This window comes from Mugil cephalus, chromosome 9 (genome assembly GCF_022458985.1).
Source record: "Mugil cephalus isolate CIBA_MC_2020 chromosome 9, CIBA_Mcephalus_1.1, whole genome shotgun sequence".
In the NCBI taxonomy this organism is placed as follows: Eukaryota; Metazoa; Chordata; class Actinopteri; order Mugiliformes; family Mugilidae; genus Mugil; species Mugil cephalus.
In genome coordinates this window covers 25,605,071-25,624,248 of record NC_061778.1, presented here as the reverse complement: position 1 = coordinate 25,624,248, position 19,178 = coordinate 25,605,071, and the positions used below count along the sequence as shown (strand labels likewise).

General features: G+C 43.8%; 1 protein-coding gene across 3 annotated transcripts in view; it reads right to left on the bottom strand.

Annotated features, from left to right (window-relative positions):
- Positions 1-19,178, bottom strand: part of mecom (MDS1 and EVI1 complex locus) — a 122,691-nt gene that overhangs the window by 22,808 nt on the left and 80,705 nt on the right. The window contains exons 1-2 of one of the 3 annotated variants that reach the window (XM_047594532.1): positions 4,097-5,465; positions 2,715-2,849 (exon numbers count right to left, since the gene is read on the bottom strand). Coding sequence is in view for 1 of the 3 variants with exons in the window: in XM_047594531.1 (XP_047450487.1) it covers positions 2,715-2,849 (135 nt within the window). In the remaining 2 variants the exon portion in view is untranslated. Of the gene's footprint in view, positions 1-2,714; positions 2,850-4,096; positions 5,466-19,178 lie in introns of those variants that run through there. The other 2 variants (XM_047594533.1, XM_047594531.1) reach the window with 2 other exon arrangements.

The window sequence follows — 19,178 nt, the reverse complement described above, 5'->3', positions numbered from 1 at the left end:
TATTAATATGTATAATATTGTTCACAGAGCAGTTTTTCTTTTGAAAAGACTAAATTCAAACCTGTGAGCCGTGGCACGTTTAAGTAATTACAGATTTCAGTGTGACTCACAAACTGTGACACCTGCCATCTCCTTCCTCTCCGGTCTTTCCTGTTGCGTTCTACTCAGCACAGTCACATATATAAAATGATAAAACAGAGAGGCCATAAAAATAAAAAGGCCGTCCCTGTTAAATGTCATTTAAATACTGAATGTGCAGAAAACGGCGCTAAGGAAAACGATATATAATCTGTGACTTTAGTCCTATTATAGTTAAACAGCCGGACATGCAATGACACAATGTTTTGGGTCCATTTACGTCCGAATTCCTGTTTTTCTTCCACTTTGGAACAAGGCAGTCATTGTTTGCTGAATGTCAGATATGTGGCAAATTATTGCCACTCATTCTCATGTCCTCTCCCATTAATATTTGCAGGATCTGTTCGAGTTCACCGTAGATGCTTTCGCAAAACAGACTCTTTATGCATTTGGAGGAGGGAGAAAAAATGAGTAGAAAGAGGAAAAGGAGAAGTGGGATGCCAAACAGTTCCTGTGCTGAGGGAAAAAAAGAGTATTTTTTTTTCTCTCTCTAGTCACTCATTCATTCCTCTCTCACTCCCTCCTTCTCCTGAGATTGGTCATAAAGTTTTATGATAAACAGAACTGGGTCAGAAATTAGAGGATGGAGACCAGTTTTGCTCTCACACTGGCAGGCTTAAATTGGTGGTTGAGAAGAACCAGGACCGAATGACGGCCAGCACACCTGGAAACGGCCCGTCTTTGTGTGACATTGTCTGAAAAAATAAATCACGCAACAAAACATCTCTGATGAAGGCATGGCAGGAGTGGATTTATTTAAATTTGTTTCTGAGGAGAGATTTAGCAGAACAAGGAGTAAGCGAGCCGGCTGAGCTGAGCAGCTCGGTCAGGCCCCACTGTGGAAACTCTGGTGATGGTACACGTTATGTGGCGAGTGTGTAATATGTGGTTTCGACTCAGCACTTCTCTGTGGCAGTAAAAACCTGTTGGAATCAGGTACTGTGTGTTTTAACATTTCCAGCTCAGAATGAGGAGCACAGGGAGTCATCAGAACCGCAGTGAACAATTCACAGGGTTGCAGAGAGACAGAGAGACTTTATATATGCATATATGCAGAAACGCAAGGACTTACAGGTGTGTGCACACACTTCACAGACACAATGAAACACTTGAGGCTCTAACAACAAGTCAGTGCACATAAACGTCTGCGCACACACGGACACAAAAGACCCTCCTGAGCATAAGTGCACACACACACACTCACTGAGGCTCGCAGACAGTACCAAAATCTGACAGCGGCTTTACAAGACCACCCCATTTAGTCTATTCATTTTAAACACACAGACAGGCATTGTGAGACGCTACAGTGTGTTTTCAAAAACACCAATGTTGGCCGGAAGGCTTAAAGACAGCACATTGTGCCGTGTTGTGACAGTGTGTAATACTTAACAATCACCTCATCATAGCCATGTCCGTGACCTGTCGGAGCCTTACACAGCCACCCAAGCAGAACCACAGTGTTGACAGGGAGTCACACCTCGCGCAGAATGCACCTCGGGAGAGCTCTCTCTGCCTGTTTGTCTCTCTGTGTCTTTTAAAAGACACTCCGTAAGTACTTTCTGGACGGCATCTTCTAATCTGCTTCCATTACGTAAAGTGTGTGTCTCTCTCCTTCGTCTCTACTGACACAGTATGAAGAGAAGAGTACTTGCTTTGCAAGTTGTTCAGTGCCTAAAAAAAGTCAAATGCTTTTTTTTTTTTTGTGGGAATTGTATTTGCAGTTTGTATGTCAGCTACTGTAATTATGTGACTAAGAGCCATACTGAACTTTCTGCTACGACACTCAACAAGTAGTCCTGATGGACCACCAGTGAAAGGTGATGACAAACACGCAAGCTAGATTATGTTTTGTTCGGGTCAAGTGATGGTATGCTCCACACGCGCGTCAAATAAAGTTTAGCCTCTTGTCTTCCTGCCTCACCGTGTGCTCCAGCGTGGGAGGAGCCCCTGGCTGTGGGATTACCGAGGTGAACAGGCCCCCATGTCTACAGCACGCACCTCTGTACAGCCAGGTGAGCAGCAAAAGGACTTTGACATTCCTGGCATGTCTAAGAGTTTATATCGCAAGCGTGACGGGGAAGTGTGTGGAACTATCGTCTTGGCCGGCCGCCTCTGATCCTGCCCTGTGGTCCTCGCACGGCAGAAGCCAGAACACAATTACAGAAGGAAAACACACACAGATAGCGAGGAGCCTCTGCGGTGCAGCGTGGGAGAAGGGCTGTGTGTGAGGGTAAAGCAGAGGCAGGGTGGGCCAGCCGCTCATTGGGCTATCTGACTTAGATGACAATAACACCTTTTAACACAACAGCATGCAGACGGGGCAGCCTTTGGAAAGTACGGGGAAGCCATCTGACATCAGAGATACGTGTAAAGGAAAAAGTTGAGCATAGTTTAAAACTTTGATTCATCCTGTCTGACTGCGAGATGACACATCAGCACATGGGAGTTCAAAATCAAGTCACTCAAAAGTGTTTGTTTTCTCTCTCTATCTTTTTCTTTTCTTCAGATCATATTCGTCTCCTCATTTGTCGAAGTTGTTTTTTCAGGTGGGAAGCAAGAGCCGTGTCTCCACGTACCTGATCATCTATCTGGCACGCGGTCAGGTTATGCTGCTTGGCCACAGGGGCAAACTGGATGTGCTTCAGCCAGCTGCCGATATCTGGTTTGCTGGCATCCACGCAGAATTTTACATTGCCTGACCCATCCAAGATCTGCAGAGAGAAAAGAGACAGAGAAGAGAGAGGAGGAGAGAGAAAGAGAGAGAGATCAGACTTTGATCAGTATCAGTCCAGGTTACTGTGTCAAAACACTGACTAACCACATACCTCCCACAGAGAAATAAAACTCAATGTTAGGAGCAGGTCTGGGGTGAAACACACACGCAAACACACACATACACATACACGCGCAATTAAAATAACAACAATTTAAAAAGTAATTAAAGTCTTTTTTTAAAAACAAGAAATAGATTACAAGTATTCTTGTATATCTTTGACATTTTACACACTTTAAGTAGCACTTCAATAATTGTGCAATTTTCACTTGGAAAATAAAAATAAAAATCTAAATGATATTAATATGTGGTCCATGGTGATAAGTGACAACAATAAATCAGCACCAGATATAACTGAATTGAAAGAATAAAATAAAACATGTAATGCAACAGTTCCCATCTAATTCTATTTCAATTTGACTTCTACAACATGTATTTTTTCTTACACAAAAAAGACATAAAGGCAAAAACGACAGCAATATTATTGTTTGATGGTAAATTATTCTGCATTTAAAACTTCAACTGACGTTTGAATTCGTTTCTGAAAATGTAGTTTTAACGAATAAATGAACGAAATTCCTGATTTTAATTAAAGCTTAATAATAATAATAATAATAATAACAATAATAATAACAACAATAATAATAATAATAATGAAAGGTGATTGTCTTCTGTTGCTCTCGTTCATAATGCCAACACAGTTCTTAAATAAACACCTCAAGAACAAAATAACAATAAACACAATACAGATGAATTATTATGCAAATGACGATCTGAGGGGACTTCTATCCTTTTCAAAATATTTGCATAACATTTCTCCTCGAAGACGCGTACACGTCGTTTTAAAGCGTTTAATATTTATTATCCAGCAGCTGTAAACTTTACTGGGAAACAAATCAATTGCAGGAAACCGCGAATGATAAGAATTATGAAGACAAGCCGATTGTTGGAATGCAAAACGGAATCTCTCTCAGGGTCACAAATCTGTCTCTGTATAACCTGCCACTGAATAAATATTTAGGTTATGCGAAGCCCTTTGTCCGGGCTAATAGAGGATCTGCTCATATCCTGCAAATTAGCCGTTTTAATAATTTCACCAACTTCCTCCATAGCGGTGCGTTTTTTTGCTGCCACCGTAAAGCAAGGGAAATATTAAGTTTTTGTCAGAAACTCAGATTTCCTTACCGTGTAAATTTGTTCTCGCGGCGTGCGTCAGTTAAAACCTCTTGGGATAATAACTGCGTCGTTAACCGATAAAAGAAAAAGTGCCGAAAAGTCCTTTTTTCAAAAAGGTGAATGAGCGAAGCGGTCACAGAAACATTAAAAGTAGAAAATGATTTCGCTACGGCGCATTCTCCAGATTTTTATCATAGTAAAAAATAAAAATAAATCACCAGTGTGTATGTGTGTGTTTCTGTAGCGGCGCGTCTCCGGGTCTCCGAGCCGCAGGAGGAGTCGACTTCTCGCCGGTGCGCTCTCACTTTACTGTCTCTCAGACACCGCGCGGTCGGTAAAAGGAAATCCTCCCTCACTATCCTGTCTCACAGACAGCGCTGACTCCGTTAATTCTCCTCTCACTGTCCTATAGACACCGCGGCTCGCAACTAAATCCCCTCCGGTACATCAACTCGCTCCCAACTTTTAGCTGCGTGCGCTTCGTTCGGCTCGTCCGCGCCTCTCTTGTCACCCCTCCTGTCCTGACGCACCCAGGTGTCCTCTAGTAGCCATTCAACTTTTCATTTTTCTCTTCCTCTCACCCCCCACCTCCTCCTCCTCAGCCAGTCGGGATGTGTCGTCTGTATGATAGCGGAGAGATTCAGAAGGGGGTTGACTGCAGGCATCGCCCCTTATTTTGCGCCTCGCGGACAGTTTTGTGTTGTGATATTTCTCATTTGCGTATTGTCTCGCGGAGAAAGATCCTGCGTGTCCGTCCCCGTGTGCCAAAGAGAGGGGCAACTCAAAGACAAAAAACAAAACAATAACAAGACACGGGACTGTCTCCTGCCCCTGTCCCTGGACGGAAGAGGCTCCTCTCCGCAGTAAATTTTAAAGTGGCAGGGGCCCGGGGTTGGAAAGGGTGAGCAAGGGTCAGGGAGAGGTCGGGATGGGGCTTCTACGCAGGCAGCTACTTTAACGAAGCAACACGAGCATCAAAGCGGCGCGTTATAATCTAAGCGTTTCCCAAACTTTTTTTTTTTTTTTTTGCACATCGCGCAGCGCCGTGCAAGAACCCTTTTACGACATTATTAAACACATAAAAAACAAACTGAAAAAGAAATCTATGTTCTCTCTACTTATTTGTGTCATTTATTTACTTATTTATTCGCTCACTTTGTGAGTTGTGTTGCAGAAAGGAAAAGTGGGAACTGGGTCATAAAAAAAAAATCGCTAATTGTTTTTTTTTCTCTTTTCTTTTTTCTTAAGTGTTGCTCCCGAGGACCTCCAGGAAACTCCATACGGACCATTAGAAGTCCCCGTGCCACATTCTGAGACATTGACCTAATCACCTGCTTTTCTCTGACTTTAACAAAAAAAAAGAAGGAAAGCTGTAAGTACGTGTACTTATGTTCTCCTCCTCAAATCACCCGATTTTTTCCCCCGAGCGCACACCAATCCACCCCCACCCCCCATCCACCCCTCTCCTTCCCCCATCGAAAAAAAACTTTTTAAATTGATCATTATGAAACGAGTTTTGATAAAAGCATACATATTGATTGAGAATACGGGGCTAGAGTTTATGGTGTCTGAATCAATCTTGAAATTAAAACCTCTTTTATCTTGTTTGTTTGCTCTGCGCACCTGCTTGTCATCCACCCTAAAGAAAGACCTGCATGTTTTCTTGAGGGGTTTTTGATCTAGATTTGGAAGTTTAACGCTGCAGCTGATACGGCGATCAACCGGACAAGAGCATGGAATAATAAAGCAACGTCCTCGTTGTCAATGAGCGCACTTTATTGGGCAGCTTATAAAGTCGGGGGGGACAGAGCTTTGGCTGATGAGAACAGATGATGATGGATAACTCCTCACTCTCTGACATTGACCTTCCATCCCAGATAATGCCCATTGTTTGACGAAATCGCGGCGCAAATGTGCAGGAAGGACAGGAAAAATCATGTGTAAATAAGGCAGGACCCCGCCACCGATTCCCACCGTCTCTGCGCTCCTTGAGAACCGAGGAGAGACCCCGGTCCGCCCGGTCATTGATTTCCTGCCTCTCCTCGACTTGTCCATTGTTGGAAGCCTTTTTAATTTAGCCATAAATTGGGAAAGCTCAAGTCGAATGAGCTGTTCTATTTTCTTCCTGTCAGGATGAGGGATTTGTTTTATGATGCATTGTGTATTAAATACAAGTAATCTGGGAAAGTGATTGCTCCGCGGCCTCTCTGGGTCTGATCGAGGATCCTGATAGAGAGAGAGCGGTGTGAGGGCTTTTCTGAAAAGGAGGAAATGTGTGTGGGGTGAGAAAAACGGAGGATAAACACGCGGGGGTTTTGCGGTATATCACCGGGGGTAAATTGGGGTAAGAGTACTTGGACCCCCTCAGCTCGGACACGGGAAGAAAATGTGCAATTCTTTACCCTGACAGAAGATGGCGTGCTCAACTGAAGTGAACTTTTTTTTTCTGAATGTATAGTTACAATTGAATATTTCACATTAGACAATGGTAGTTAAAAAATAATTATTGAATTCCACTTTCTGGTGATGTGAAGTGAACTAAACTCAAATATTGCTTTAAATCACTGTATTCTTGATAAAATAACCCCATGTGTCCCGTGAAATATCCTCTCCTGACTTAAATGTATATTTAGTTGCACTATTTTATCTGCAGATATTGTGATCAACACAACCAGATGCGCTGGGGAAAATGATCCCGCAGACAAAAAAGACAAAGAAGCAAATGTAATAAAACAACATCCATATTTAACTTCATGTTTACAGCTCTGCGGGAGCTCTCGCTTTGTATCTATCCGCTCCATCGGGCAGCATCTCGACTTCCTTTAAGATCACTTCTTCCTCCTCTGTGTGAATTCTCCGTCTACATTAATGCGGCAAATTGCAAGATAGGACGTGAAAGATTATATATGTAAGTGTGCTTGAATGTGTAATCACCTGAACGAGCGACTGCAAAAGGCGTTTGAATTTAAAACACTTGTTCAGAATGATTTGCCAGGGCTCTAATTTATATTTGTTTACGCGATCCGCCGTAAACACTATTCTGATGTGCTCCGGTGAAATGTTTTATCTGAATTATGCCATGCCTTGAGTCGTAATGATTTTGACATGCTAAAACGGCGGCGTGGAAAAGCTGTTTATCAACAAATTACGAGCCAAACAGGCTTCAGGGTATGTTAGCTCCGACTATATCATGCCACACAGCATTTCATACTTATTTGGGGTGAGGGGGGACCTGCAGCATCCGGGTGATGTCTAGGTTTTTTTTTTTTTTTTTTAAGCGCTGTGAAATTCTTGAAAAGAGGTTCAATTGCTCAAATGGACCAGGGCTTATTTTGCTTGCGGCTTTCTTGTTTGTTTTAGGAGTTCAGTCACGCAAAAAAAGGCATTTCATAAACGAATGTAGAGAATTTTTATGATCAAGCGGCTTCATATTTTACTTGATCTGAGGTTCAGCTTCATTGGCTAAACCTTGGCTCGATTTTTTTTTATCCTTTGAATACGTCTGCATCAATATTTTTTTTTCTGGTTTAAAAAGTGAATAGTTCTTTTCTTTTATTTTACTGCTCAATCTACAGTCTTGCGTAGAGTCAGATGGGACAGTCTGGAGAAGAGGGGGATTCCCGTGTGGGTTGCAAGCTGACTCCAGCTACAGAGCTGCAGAGCCTGCACCGCTGCAGCCGAGGGGCCACATGGAAACACTGGGAAGGCCTGTGCGGTGCATTCCAGCACATCCTCCAGGAGTGCGGGAAGAAGGAGAAGAAGTAAAGAAAAAAAGACGAAGAAGAAGAGAGAGAGGGGGGGATAGGAGAGAAAGAAAATATCGCAGCCAAATCCACATGAAATAGTTCCACCATTCACCGAGAGACCTCCTATTGACACCGGCGAAAAGCTGCATTAAGTCTCCATCATGACTCTGTATGCGCACGGCACCCCCCTCGCCTGAGCATTTTATTTTGCCTAAATGTGGGGCGATTCAATCAAGTGGTAAAAAACTCATTTGAGGCTCAAACGAAACGGTTAGCCTTCAGTTAGCACAACTTTTCCCCCCTTCTTTTTTTTTTTTTAATTAACACATCCATCAACCGGTGGTTATTAGTGCACAATACAATAAGTGTGCAACTTTTAAGGCCGCGTTTTAAAAGGATAGACTTCCATATATCCCAATTACCATTAAAACACGGAGGAGGAAATGAAAAGAGAAAATGTAAATAAAAAAATTTCCTCGGGTCTGGAAGTGGGCCCGTTGTGAGCGGCGTGTTAATCTCCACCTCAGTAATTTGGTTCTGCGGGAGAAGACAGAAGCCCTGCTGCTGTGCCCTGCACTTCATAAATCACTGCTTTATGTGGACAAGGTCAGCGCCCTCCCTCCCCCCCTTCACCCCCTCTTCCACTGGCCCCCTCCCGGACCCTCCGTCATGTTTACCCGGCCGCCCGGGGGCTCTCAGGACCAGACCAGCTCACTTCTAATTACTTTGGATTATTTTCATTTGCCGGGGGTCAGCCAGGCATTCCGGTACAGAGAGAGAGAGAGAGAGAGAGAGAGGGAGAGAGAGAGAGAGAGAGAGAGAGAGAGAGAGAGAGAGAGAGATGATGTCTTGACAGATTCTGTGGCCTGTGAGGCACAAGCTCGCCGTGTTTGCCGAACAGGTCACTTTGTTTTGGCATCACTGTCCGCTTCTCTCCGTGACAGCGCACTACATCAACAAATTATTTATTCACCTCATAAACTACCTTTTTTTCAGACGACTCCTCCACTGAGGTAGGGTAATTTGTATCAGCCAGGGCAGATGCGTTTGTCTCATCCGTTTAATAGAGGCAAAATGTCAATATTGGAACAAGGGGCATCACAGTACACTGGGCTTCAGTGAGAGGATTTATGAGAAGGCGTAAATTACCTCCTCCCATTAACCACTTCAGACAAGCAGCATTTGACAGGGGTTTCTAAAATGCCTTTCTTAATCTAATAATAAGAGGAGAAAAAATAAATTATTTCCAAACAAATAACAGAAACAAAACTTTGCAGGAATTTAAGCTGGACACGTATCTGTGACATTTAACGGTTCTTTAGAATGAAAAATGTGTTGTTTTTTTTTGTTTGTTTATTTTTTTATGAGCAAAAACCAACACTTACAGCAGCAATGAGACTAAGACCTGCAGGAAGCCATTCTTATTGGACTGTAAGAGGTTTAATATTTATAATTCTGAGGAAAGGGTGAATGGAAAAATAAAGATTCCAGACATTGCAGTTGGAATGTGGCTGAAGTAAGTTGGGGGTCTTTTTTTTTTCCTTTTAAGACTTAAGGGGAGAGAAGAGGGGACGGTGGGGTGGCAGCGATGTACACAAAGTAATACAGGCTGTGGTAATCACGGACACTTCCTCAGCACAGCCTCAACATACAGGGCCACACTGTATGTGGGCTATTGGGTGCGATAAAGCAGCACAAGAGTCAAAGGTCACGTTTTTGAAGCATAAATTCAGTGCGGGCACACAGCCCCATGCACGCATGGGACAGACTGGAAACTTAAACAACTCACTCCACCCCGCAGAAAAGGGGGAGGTAATTAGAGCATGTTGCCTTTTGCCGCAGGGAGAACAAATTGGCTCTAAAGCGCTCATAGATATCATCTTTAAAAGACCTTTTTATGTACGAGAGGTAAAGCGGTGTGCAACTGAACACGGCACTTCAGATGTTCAAGTGTCACACATTCATTACGTTTATTGAGCTCTCCTCTCACGTTTAAAGTCGGGGCTCTGCTGCAACACTGTGACAATCTGCTTTTCATATACCGTGTCCAATTGGAAGGATAATATTTTAATGTTGGTAGATATCAGGCAGTTATATGTTCACAGTGACAGAATATGATGCCGCCAAAGGAAGAAAAGAAAAATTATTCATGTAGAAAATCCACTGATAAAATATTAACGAAGGATGAAAATATACAAGAATTGCATAAAGATGAAGGGAGGTCAATCGTAATAGTGTTACATGTACAATTGGACAATATCTGAACAGTAAACAAGTGGAAACTAGGTCCCGTAAAGCTCAAAAACAGCTGATTGCTCATGGATACAATGAGCCTCCTATGCATTTACATTAATACCTTGTTTCCTCTTTGACAAAGCGAAAAAAAAACGTCTTTTATTGTCGTAAAGAAAAGGGCCGGTGGCTATTTTTATATCTTAAATTTAGTCATCTGATCTTGAAGTGGTCAAAACTGTCGAGAAAGGGAAAAAAAAAAATCTTATGTAAGCAGATTTTAAATGTGTGCTCAAACTATCCGAGCACATACAGAAAATACAGAAAATTTCAGACACACACACACACCCCCACACACACACACACACACACACACACACACACACACACGCACACACACAAAGGAATCTGTAACCCAGTGCAGGTCAACACAGTGTACATGATTAAAGTCAGAATTAACTCCGAAAACAACAAATCAGTGGCAACAACCCCGAAACGAAAAGAAAGCTGAGCAGCTCACACATAACACAGGAACACAGAGTGGCTCCCATTAAAGGCTTCACTGGCTTTCAGTAGCATCAAAGAGGCCCCTGAGTTAGACTGGGATTATATTTAACCCGGGGAGCTTGTTGCGCTACAGAGTACAGGGCACATGCTGGTGCTGCTGCCAGTGCAGTACACCATGCTTCTGGCATCGCGCTCATCCAAAGCTCTCATTAAAATGTGGTTTGGGCACAATTTCCTACACGAACACACACACATGAAGTATTTTTTAATTTTGTGTGTATCCAGTGCACAAACACACACAAAACCCCATAAAAACTATACGATTATTTTGATATTATTGTGACGATTAAATGACTGATGATATTTTTTATATATATATTTTTAACTCATAATGCTGAACCTGCTACAGCCATGTGATGTGATCAAAGAACTGATTATATTTCATGTGATTTTGCAGCATCAAATATCCAATTTATACAGAAAATCACACGTAAAATAATCTCACTAATGTTTCCATTAGAAATTCATCCAGTCCTGATGCATACAGGCCTGTAGATACAACAGTCCGACAAAGTTCTCAGTAGCTGACTATGACCAGTCCTGAGATAGTCCAATCTTCCTTAGCACGTTTCAGCAGCCTGACTTGATGTGAACCATCAGACAGACATCAGTGTCTGTCAATACTCCACCAGGTTTATTCAATTCCAAACCAATCATTCTAGTGTCATACACTTTTGGGTTAATATTCTAACTGTGAGCCCCAGCACTGGGTAAAGATAAATCTGCTTTTATGATGGGTTGTTATGGTTTTTATGGCACTGGGGTTGTGAGGGACTGATTTGGGGATCAATCACCTGCAGGTGTCTGCCGGGAGCTGGGTGTGCTGCGAGGATCGATTGAGGATCTGGAGCCGTGGTGATGGAATAGAGGTGCATTTGTGAGTGTGTGTGTTGAGATTGGGTGCAGTTGTTGGGTTTGTGTATTAGTTTGTGAAGGCGAGAGAGAGACAAAATGATGAAGGTGTGTATGTGAGTGCTTCACAGACAGAGAGGAGATATATCTGGGGCTGCAGCAGTGATGAAGGGCTGCTGGACTATGACCAGACCATCTCAGCTCTTATCAGAATCTACCACCCCCCACCCTCCTTCTTCGCCCCCTTTCTCAATCCACTTCTTTATCTAGGTGGCACTTTGGAAAATCTCATTGTCACACAACATTTAACAAAGACAAAAGACTCAGGCGGGCAGCTGGATATGACTGGCCTGACAGCTAGTGTGCAGAGTATCCCTCAAACAACCTCTTTCACTCGAGTCTTGCGTGTTTTCCCCTGGGAGAGGCCGGCATTGTGGGCAAAGCATCGCCAAGACACACAAACAAGCGTGTGCATCTATGCGCACAGATGGCACGAGCGCCCATCAACACGCAGACGCATTAAGTCACACCGAAGTTTGTCAGCTTCTTTCTCTCTCTCTGGGTGCAGTGTTTACACAAATTCACCATCTCCCCTGACCGTCAGGCGGCTGCTTCCTCCGTGCTGTCAGCGGAGCCCAGCTGAAACAAAAGAGGCGGAGAGCGAGGCCCACCGTTTCTGAATAAGAGGAAGTTGGTGCTGATTACGCTGCCACTGAAGAAGCATTCCGATCCTGTTAACTCGTCCGCTGGCTGCCAACTCCAAACCATGCAGCAAAGCACTGGGACAGTGAAACCACATGCAGCCCCACCCTGAGTGCCCTCTCCCTGCCCAGGACAAACATCTGCCCTCTCTGCATTTTCTCTCTTTTGTCTCATCTCTTCTTTCCTCTAATAATACTCCACGTTCTTCAGCCCTAAATCTTTCTGTGCATTCTCTGTTTTTACTAACCTCTAATTTACCTCTTTTGCATGTCCTCTCCTCCTCCATCATCCTCTCCGTACAGAAATACGGCAGCAGGCCCTCGTAGGAGGAGAGAACATTCCACCTTCACACCCTTACCTCTCTATCCCTGATGAATGCCTTCACTCTACTTGTTTATAAGATAGAGGGGGTTATTCATAATCAAGCCAAAGAGAGTATGTACACACCGTGGACATCCTGATAGAGAGCAACGTATTAAATTTCTGTTTGTTTGACAGGAGCGCTGTCTCTCTCCTTCTCCTTGACAGGAAGACCCCCATCCATCCAAGCAGGGGCGCGACCCCAGCAGCACTCCCCTCTCTTTCGCTCTCTCAAGTGCTAACACATATTAAGTAAATGAAGAGTCTCTTCAGGCCGGCAGGAGACAAACGAGCTTCTTAAACATTGTAGGAGTGGCAGTTTGATCTGGTGTTGGCGAGTGTTTACGACGTAACTGCGACAGAGTCGTGTTTGTGATGTTCCCCCATCTAAGTGTGTTTATACTGTAGTTGAGATTGTCCCGGTCTCCCAGCCAGGTGCTGAAGCTCTATGTCTGTTGGACATGGAGAGTGCGCTTATGGCTTTGGCATGTGCGTGTGAGCGTACATTCCCTGCAAGCTTGTGTGTGTGGCAGTGTTTCTAGCCCAAATCCTGTCCAGACAGGCAGACAGTGTGTTTGTCCACATCCCAGCCAAGAGCAGGTTCATGTTGGAGTGTCTGCTCCCATTCTCCTAAAAGCTTTTCCTCCTGTCTTTCTGTCGCATTCTCTTTTTCTATCTTTCTCTCACTGATTGTTGTCATTCTGGTTGTTGGAAAAAAAATGCAACACTGCTAGAGGGAAGTGGAAAAAAGAGGGTGGGGTGGGGGTGAGATGCTACGGGCTGGTGGCGGCAGTGGTGGTGGTGGTGGGGGGCTATAAGGCCCCCAGGGTGGGTATAGGGTTTTGGTGAGGGCTCGGGGGTTGGTGGCGAGGTGCGCTCGGAGAGAGGGCCCTGGTGTAATCTCAGTGCTGAATAGACGGAGCTCTTAATAGAATCCCGTCGTCCGGCTGCCACCGAGAGAAACAAGAGCTGTAATGGATGGGCTCAGCTCTGGCTCCCACTTTCCCCCCCGTGACCCTTGCGTTGGTCAGAAGTAAGAGCTAAAGAAGCATTGTAGCCCCGGGCCTGATTGAATGGGGAGGGAGGGAGGTGGTGGTGGCGGTGGTGGCAGTGGGGGCGGAGGGGTAGCTGCGCTGATAGACCAATTTCCCACTACTGCGAGCAGCAGGGCTTGATTGATGAGGGCTGGTGCTGGTGAGAGGAGGCCCATCACATGCGATCACATAAATACTTATTCAGCTCGAATTGGGTCTGACAAGCCTTACGACAGCTTTGTGCTGTCACAGATATCATTGGAAGGAAAACGCTCCATTAATCATGCGTAATTAACTTTTCCAAAGGGAGGTTCTGCTTGGAACCAGTAGTAACCCACTCAGTACCCAGATAAAAAAATTCCAGCATCTTAACTGGGATTGGAGAGGGCCTTATTAAAAGCTAGCGCCAGTTTCCCTTGAGCCGCTGCGTTTGTACAGGAAACGGCTTCATTAGTATCGGTTTAGGGCTCTAATGGGCTCAATACAAAGCCTCCTCTCTCTAACCCAGCCGTGCTCAGTGGCCTTACAGTGCAATATCCTGTGAGCACGCACGCCCATAATGTTCCCTGTTTGAAGTCGGAGCAGAACCCATCTGAACGCCTGCCACTAGTTAACTACCTTGACCCTCCCATAAAGTAGTGTGGAGGAGCGTTGGAGAGCCCAACAAGCTAGGTGGTGTCATTCTCTTTCTCTCTCTTTCTCTCTCTCCAGGCTAAAGGTAGCCTCCCCATGGGAGTAAACAGGACCAGGGCCCTTTTGTTTAAAAGCACCAGAGCAAATGATCCTGCTCACATTAGGAAAAACACAAACACACATAGTCACAAACAGATGAATGTACAGACCAACCACCAGATCTCATCTGATCAGCATTCCTCCTTTAGCCTTTTAATGCTAGCTGATACAATGCTAGCAGCTGCCACGGAGGAAGACAGAAAACAATTGGGCACCTTAAAGTGAAACTGAATTCCAAGTTCCAACAGCACTGGAAAGTACAGTATGTCCTACACGTACGAACCAGAAAAATCCCGACATCAGTAATCATTTTTCACCAAGTACAGATTTTGTAGCTCGTACTGTGCGGCATGTAATTGTTCTACACACGAACAAGTTGTTTTGACAAAAACTCAGGGTGTTGATATCAGGTGAAAGGACAGACCTAATAGTAAAATAAGAACAGTCTTCTCTTGAAAATGTACAGTCCCCATGGTGTAGCACTCAAATTACAGGTATGGCCTATCATTCCAGTATAGCCACAGACCCTCCTTTTCTCTGCAGCACTGTTGGTTATTGTGGGCATCACATATTTCTCTGACTCACTTCAGATTTACTCATGACATTGTACACTGTTACATGAAATTATATAGTATGTTTGAGAGGAAAAGGCTCCACGGAAAAGTTTCCATTTGGCAACTCAGGGTTAGCAATCAACATGGTGGATCACAAACAAGTACATGCCCATGTGGGTTCAGTCAACCCTTCCATTCAGTTGGTCACCCATGGTCATTTCCTCTAAACATCATCCTCACTATTGCAAGAAATTGACTCATTTCCTGTCTGTTAAAAAGCTCTTGGCCCTCTGAGAGAGAGAAGAAGACCCACTCCAACATAATGGCCGTGCTCCACTGACTATGTAAAACAAACTCAGAAACAATTCTGTTTGACCTGAGGTAATAAAGGTAGATGTCAAAACTTTTTTTTCTAATTCCATTTATTGTACTAAGACTGATTTGGCAACACACTGTATGTAAGAAGGAACAAAAGATATAAGTTATAAAAGAAAATTAGTCTCAGTTAACCTTGTAATGTTAGGAGACAACATATGTGAGTGTTACTTTAACCAAACATGCAATATTATTTTGGCACATAGCAGAACTGAGTTTAATATATTAACTAAGTAGATTGTACTGTTCTATTTCTATGTGAAACATTTCATTTGCTTATTTATAAATCCCGGTCTGAGAGTGATTTATTTGGGGACAGTAGTCTCCATGCAACATGTGTTGCTGAGAGCAAGGAGTGAAGTTGATACCATTGTGTCATGTCAATTAAGAGAAACTTATCACTTATCACTATATAACCATGGAGACTGAAGAATGCACCCACTTAAAAAATACTGTTACACTGGCACAATCAGGACAGAAGAGAAGAGAACATAAGATTTAAAACTTTGTCAGGCCCTTGCTGGGACAGACACCCCGCCAGAGAAGTATCTAGTATCTCATTCTGAAGCTGAAGTCTGTACAGTGATGAATGTCCACTTTACATTGAGGAATGATGAGGTTTTTTTTTTCTTCAGATTGTTTAAACTGCCAGACCAGTCCATGTATAAGACATTATTTGCTCTCTGTCACTCAAAATGAAATAGCTCCATAAGCTGAAAAGTAGTGGAAACAACCTTTCAGACAAACCTCTGCCAGGTTAAGGTCTTCATGCTCTTCACTCACATACTTACATTCTATTAGAATAAGCTGCCAGTAAAGCGAAGGCAATGAAGAGACCAGGTGTAGCTGAGAGTCGGTTGTATTCATGACGAGATTAGGGGTGTCAAGAAGACTTGGGAACCATCTCAGAGGCCTAAATAATAGCAAAATGAATTCCAAAGTCTTGGGGAGAAACACACTTGAGATGGTTCAAGTATGTGAAGCCGCATTCAATTATATGTTAGTTGAGATATGGAACAATCCAACAGACAGGTGGTTAAAGAGAGACCACACGCAGACAAGGAGAGAAGTAGAGAAGAGGAAGAGTGGAGGAGTGCAAGAGAAAAGAGGGAGTGGGTGAAGGGTCAAGTACATTCAGTCAGCTTAGTTTGACTTATATGCAGAGAGGAGACAACAATAAGTGCTTGTGTGTTGGGGCCTTGAAGGCAGCACAGGTTTTATGCTCTCACAATGGGCCTGCTTCTCCCTTCACCATAGTAGGGCCGGACCTCACTTATTATTAACATTGTTCAACTATTTCCCAAAAATGTATTTAACTGATTATCTTTATGATTTGTCTGCTGGAAAGACCAGAGCAGCACTGCCTATTTCGCACTGAAAACATCTGCGACTTGGCCTTGGTCCTTGTGCAAAGCCTCACTTGGCACAGTCGAGGTGAAGTGGCCATTGTGAAAGACCTCAAAAATAAGCTGTCGTCTTCCAGTTCAGTTCTGTTGCGGGGGATAAATGACTGGCCTACAGTCCGGGTGTTTTTTCTTCTCTCTCAGTCACAGATAGCAGATTGCTGAAGGGGGATATTGGCAGTTGAGATGGTCAGACTAATCTGAGGTAAAACCACACTGGCAGCAACACTGGAGCTGGGTAAACCTTTCACACTTTTCAAGTGATGTCATGCAGATTTTATTCTTGCAGCCCAAAGCAACAATAATGACTTAGCCTCAAAGCCTTTTACTTTTCAGATGCTCAATGTGGAAAAGCAAAAACTAGCAAGAAAAACAACAAAACACATTTAACCTCTGAAAGAGCAATGAAAAGGGATTCCTCTGGGATATTTTCTTTTCCTGATGAATCGCTTAAAAAGACCATGAAGTAATACTTTTTGGGATACAAACCAAACCATCAGTCCACTACGACAAGGTATTATATTTTGTGGCAGTGTCTGTTTCAACAAAATCTGTTGTGTGTTGTTTTAATAACCTAAGTCAGGGCATCCAAGAGGAGACAGACATGTAGATTTAACCACCAAAGGACAACTGAAAGTAAATAATGTGTCATCGTCACCAATTTTAGTGAAGGGCTTCTTTCTCAGGTCATCCTCCAGAGCTAGGAAAAGCCGCCTCCAACTGATGTTAGGTAAACTTCAGGGGCATGTTGAATCGTCGAAAGAAGAGAGGAGAGGAAAGGAAGGGAAAAAAGGCCTCAGTGTTAATCAGACATTTCCCAGAAGAGCCAGAGTCATCGCCTCGGGATAGAAAGACTGAGAGAACGAGGAGTAGGCACAGAGGTGAGGAAACGAGAGATGACTTGAGTGAGAGATAGACCGGGAGACGGAGAGGAAAGGAAAGAGGCAAGGAGGGCAGGCTGCATTCCTGTGGCTACAGCTGTGGGAGCTGCAATCACTAAAATGTAGCGCTGTTTCACTGCCGGCGATTTCTGGACACGTTACAAACGAAATAAAACAGCACGACATGTCTGTTTTTTGAATCAAAGAAGAGACTAGCAATCAACATGCTGGGGTTTACACTACCTCCCTCCCTATTTCGTTCCCGTCCTCCCTCCATCCTTCTCTCTGGCTGACTGTCATTCCCTCCGTGGCAGGGATGACCCCATCTCTGTCTCTATATTTGCCCCTCTTTGTTCACCACTGGCCAGTTGAGGCAGGCATCTGAGACTGAAACCATCGATCATTGGCCTGACAGCGGGCCCCAGGCGGGGATGGCCCTGTTATTTGGACTCTGTGATGACTTCCTCAAAAAGGGGCCCCTCCTTCCCTCATAGGCCTGGCATGGCTGAGGTTTGGTTTGGAGCCTCCATACCTTCCCTGTATGTCCATAGAAAACACACTGAATTCACTGGCCGCATGTTTGGGTCACGCTAGGGTGAGCAAGACAGATAGAGTGTGGAGTGGGAGTAAAATAGGTTGAGGGAGCACAAGTTGTGGCCCTGGAAGTTTCTTAGTAGCTTCTCCAGCCCCAAGGAGCGCTGTGATGAAGACTTTGGCAGCGGTAATAATAGAAGTAGGAGTTAACAGAGGCCATTTGAAACAAGAAAACAGAAAGTAACAGCTGGAGGGCTTGATTTATGCATGTGATCTGTCTACATTCTGTCAGACAAGATATAGTAACAGTACATTATAAATACTTTAAACCATCATTTGAACCCATGTGTTTATTTTATCTTGGTTTGCACCCGTTCTTCTTCCCGCATGACAGTGTGTGAATATCCTTGGAAAAGATGGGCCTAAAAATACTAGCAAAGTTTATTCCCTCCTGTTCTCCGACTTCCTTTACTGCTTTACTCCTCCAGCTCATCTCTTTGAATCAAACTCACCCTCCTCTCAGGCAATAGGCGACCGGGACGGGCAGTTGTTCTATTGTCTTGCTGCTCACATCACATCATCATTACAGCTGGCTATAATTGGAAACAGAAGTGTTTCCATTAGGCTGCACGGTGACACGGGTATCTGTCTCTTCTGATATTCCCACACTGGCTAATTTCCCCCCTCATCTGCATTCAACAGAGCAGAGACAAGAGTGCATGACAGCAGATATGGACTCTGATATCTGCATGCAGACAGCTGTCTCTCCCCTAGCACACATGAAGTTTATACTTACATACCTTTATATTTATATTAGTATTCAAAAATTACATGAAACATGAGAAAGATATTTAAAATTGCCTTAAAGCTGCAGAGGAAAACTTGCTGTTAGTGGTCTAAAAAATAAACACATCACAGGATCAAATGTATTTCATGGCCAGTGATGTGGTTCATTCCTTCTTGTCTTCTGTCTTTTTCTTGGTGAAGTATCTATCAAAAGACTTAAAACAATAACTGACTGGTATCATTTCAAAGCAGTAAATGCTTGTCCTAAGTTGTTTGTGAAAATATGGTCATGTCTGGAGCATCAGTAAAAGTGCTTGGCTCTGACTGAGGAGG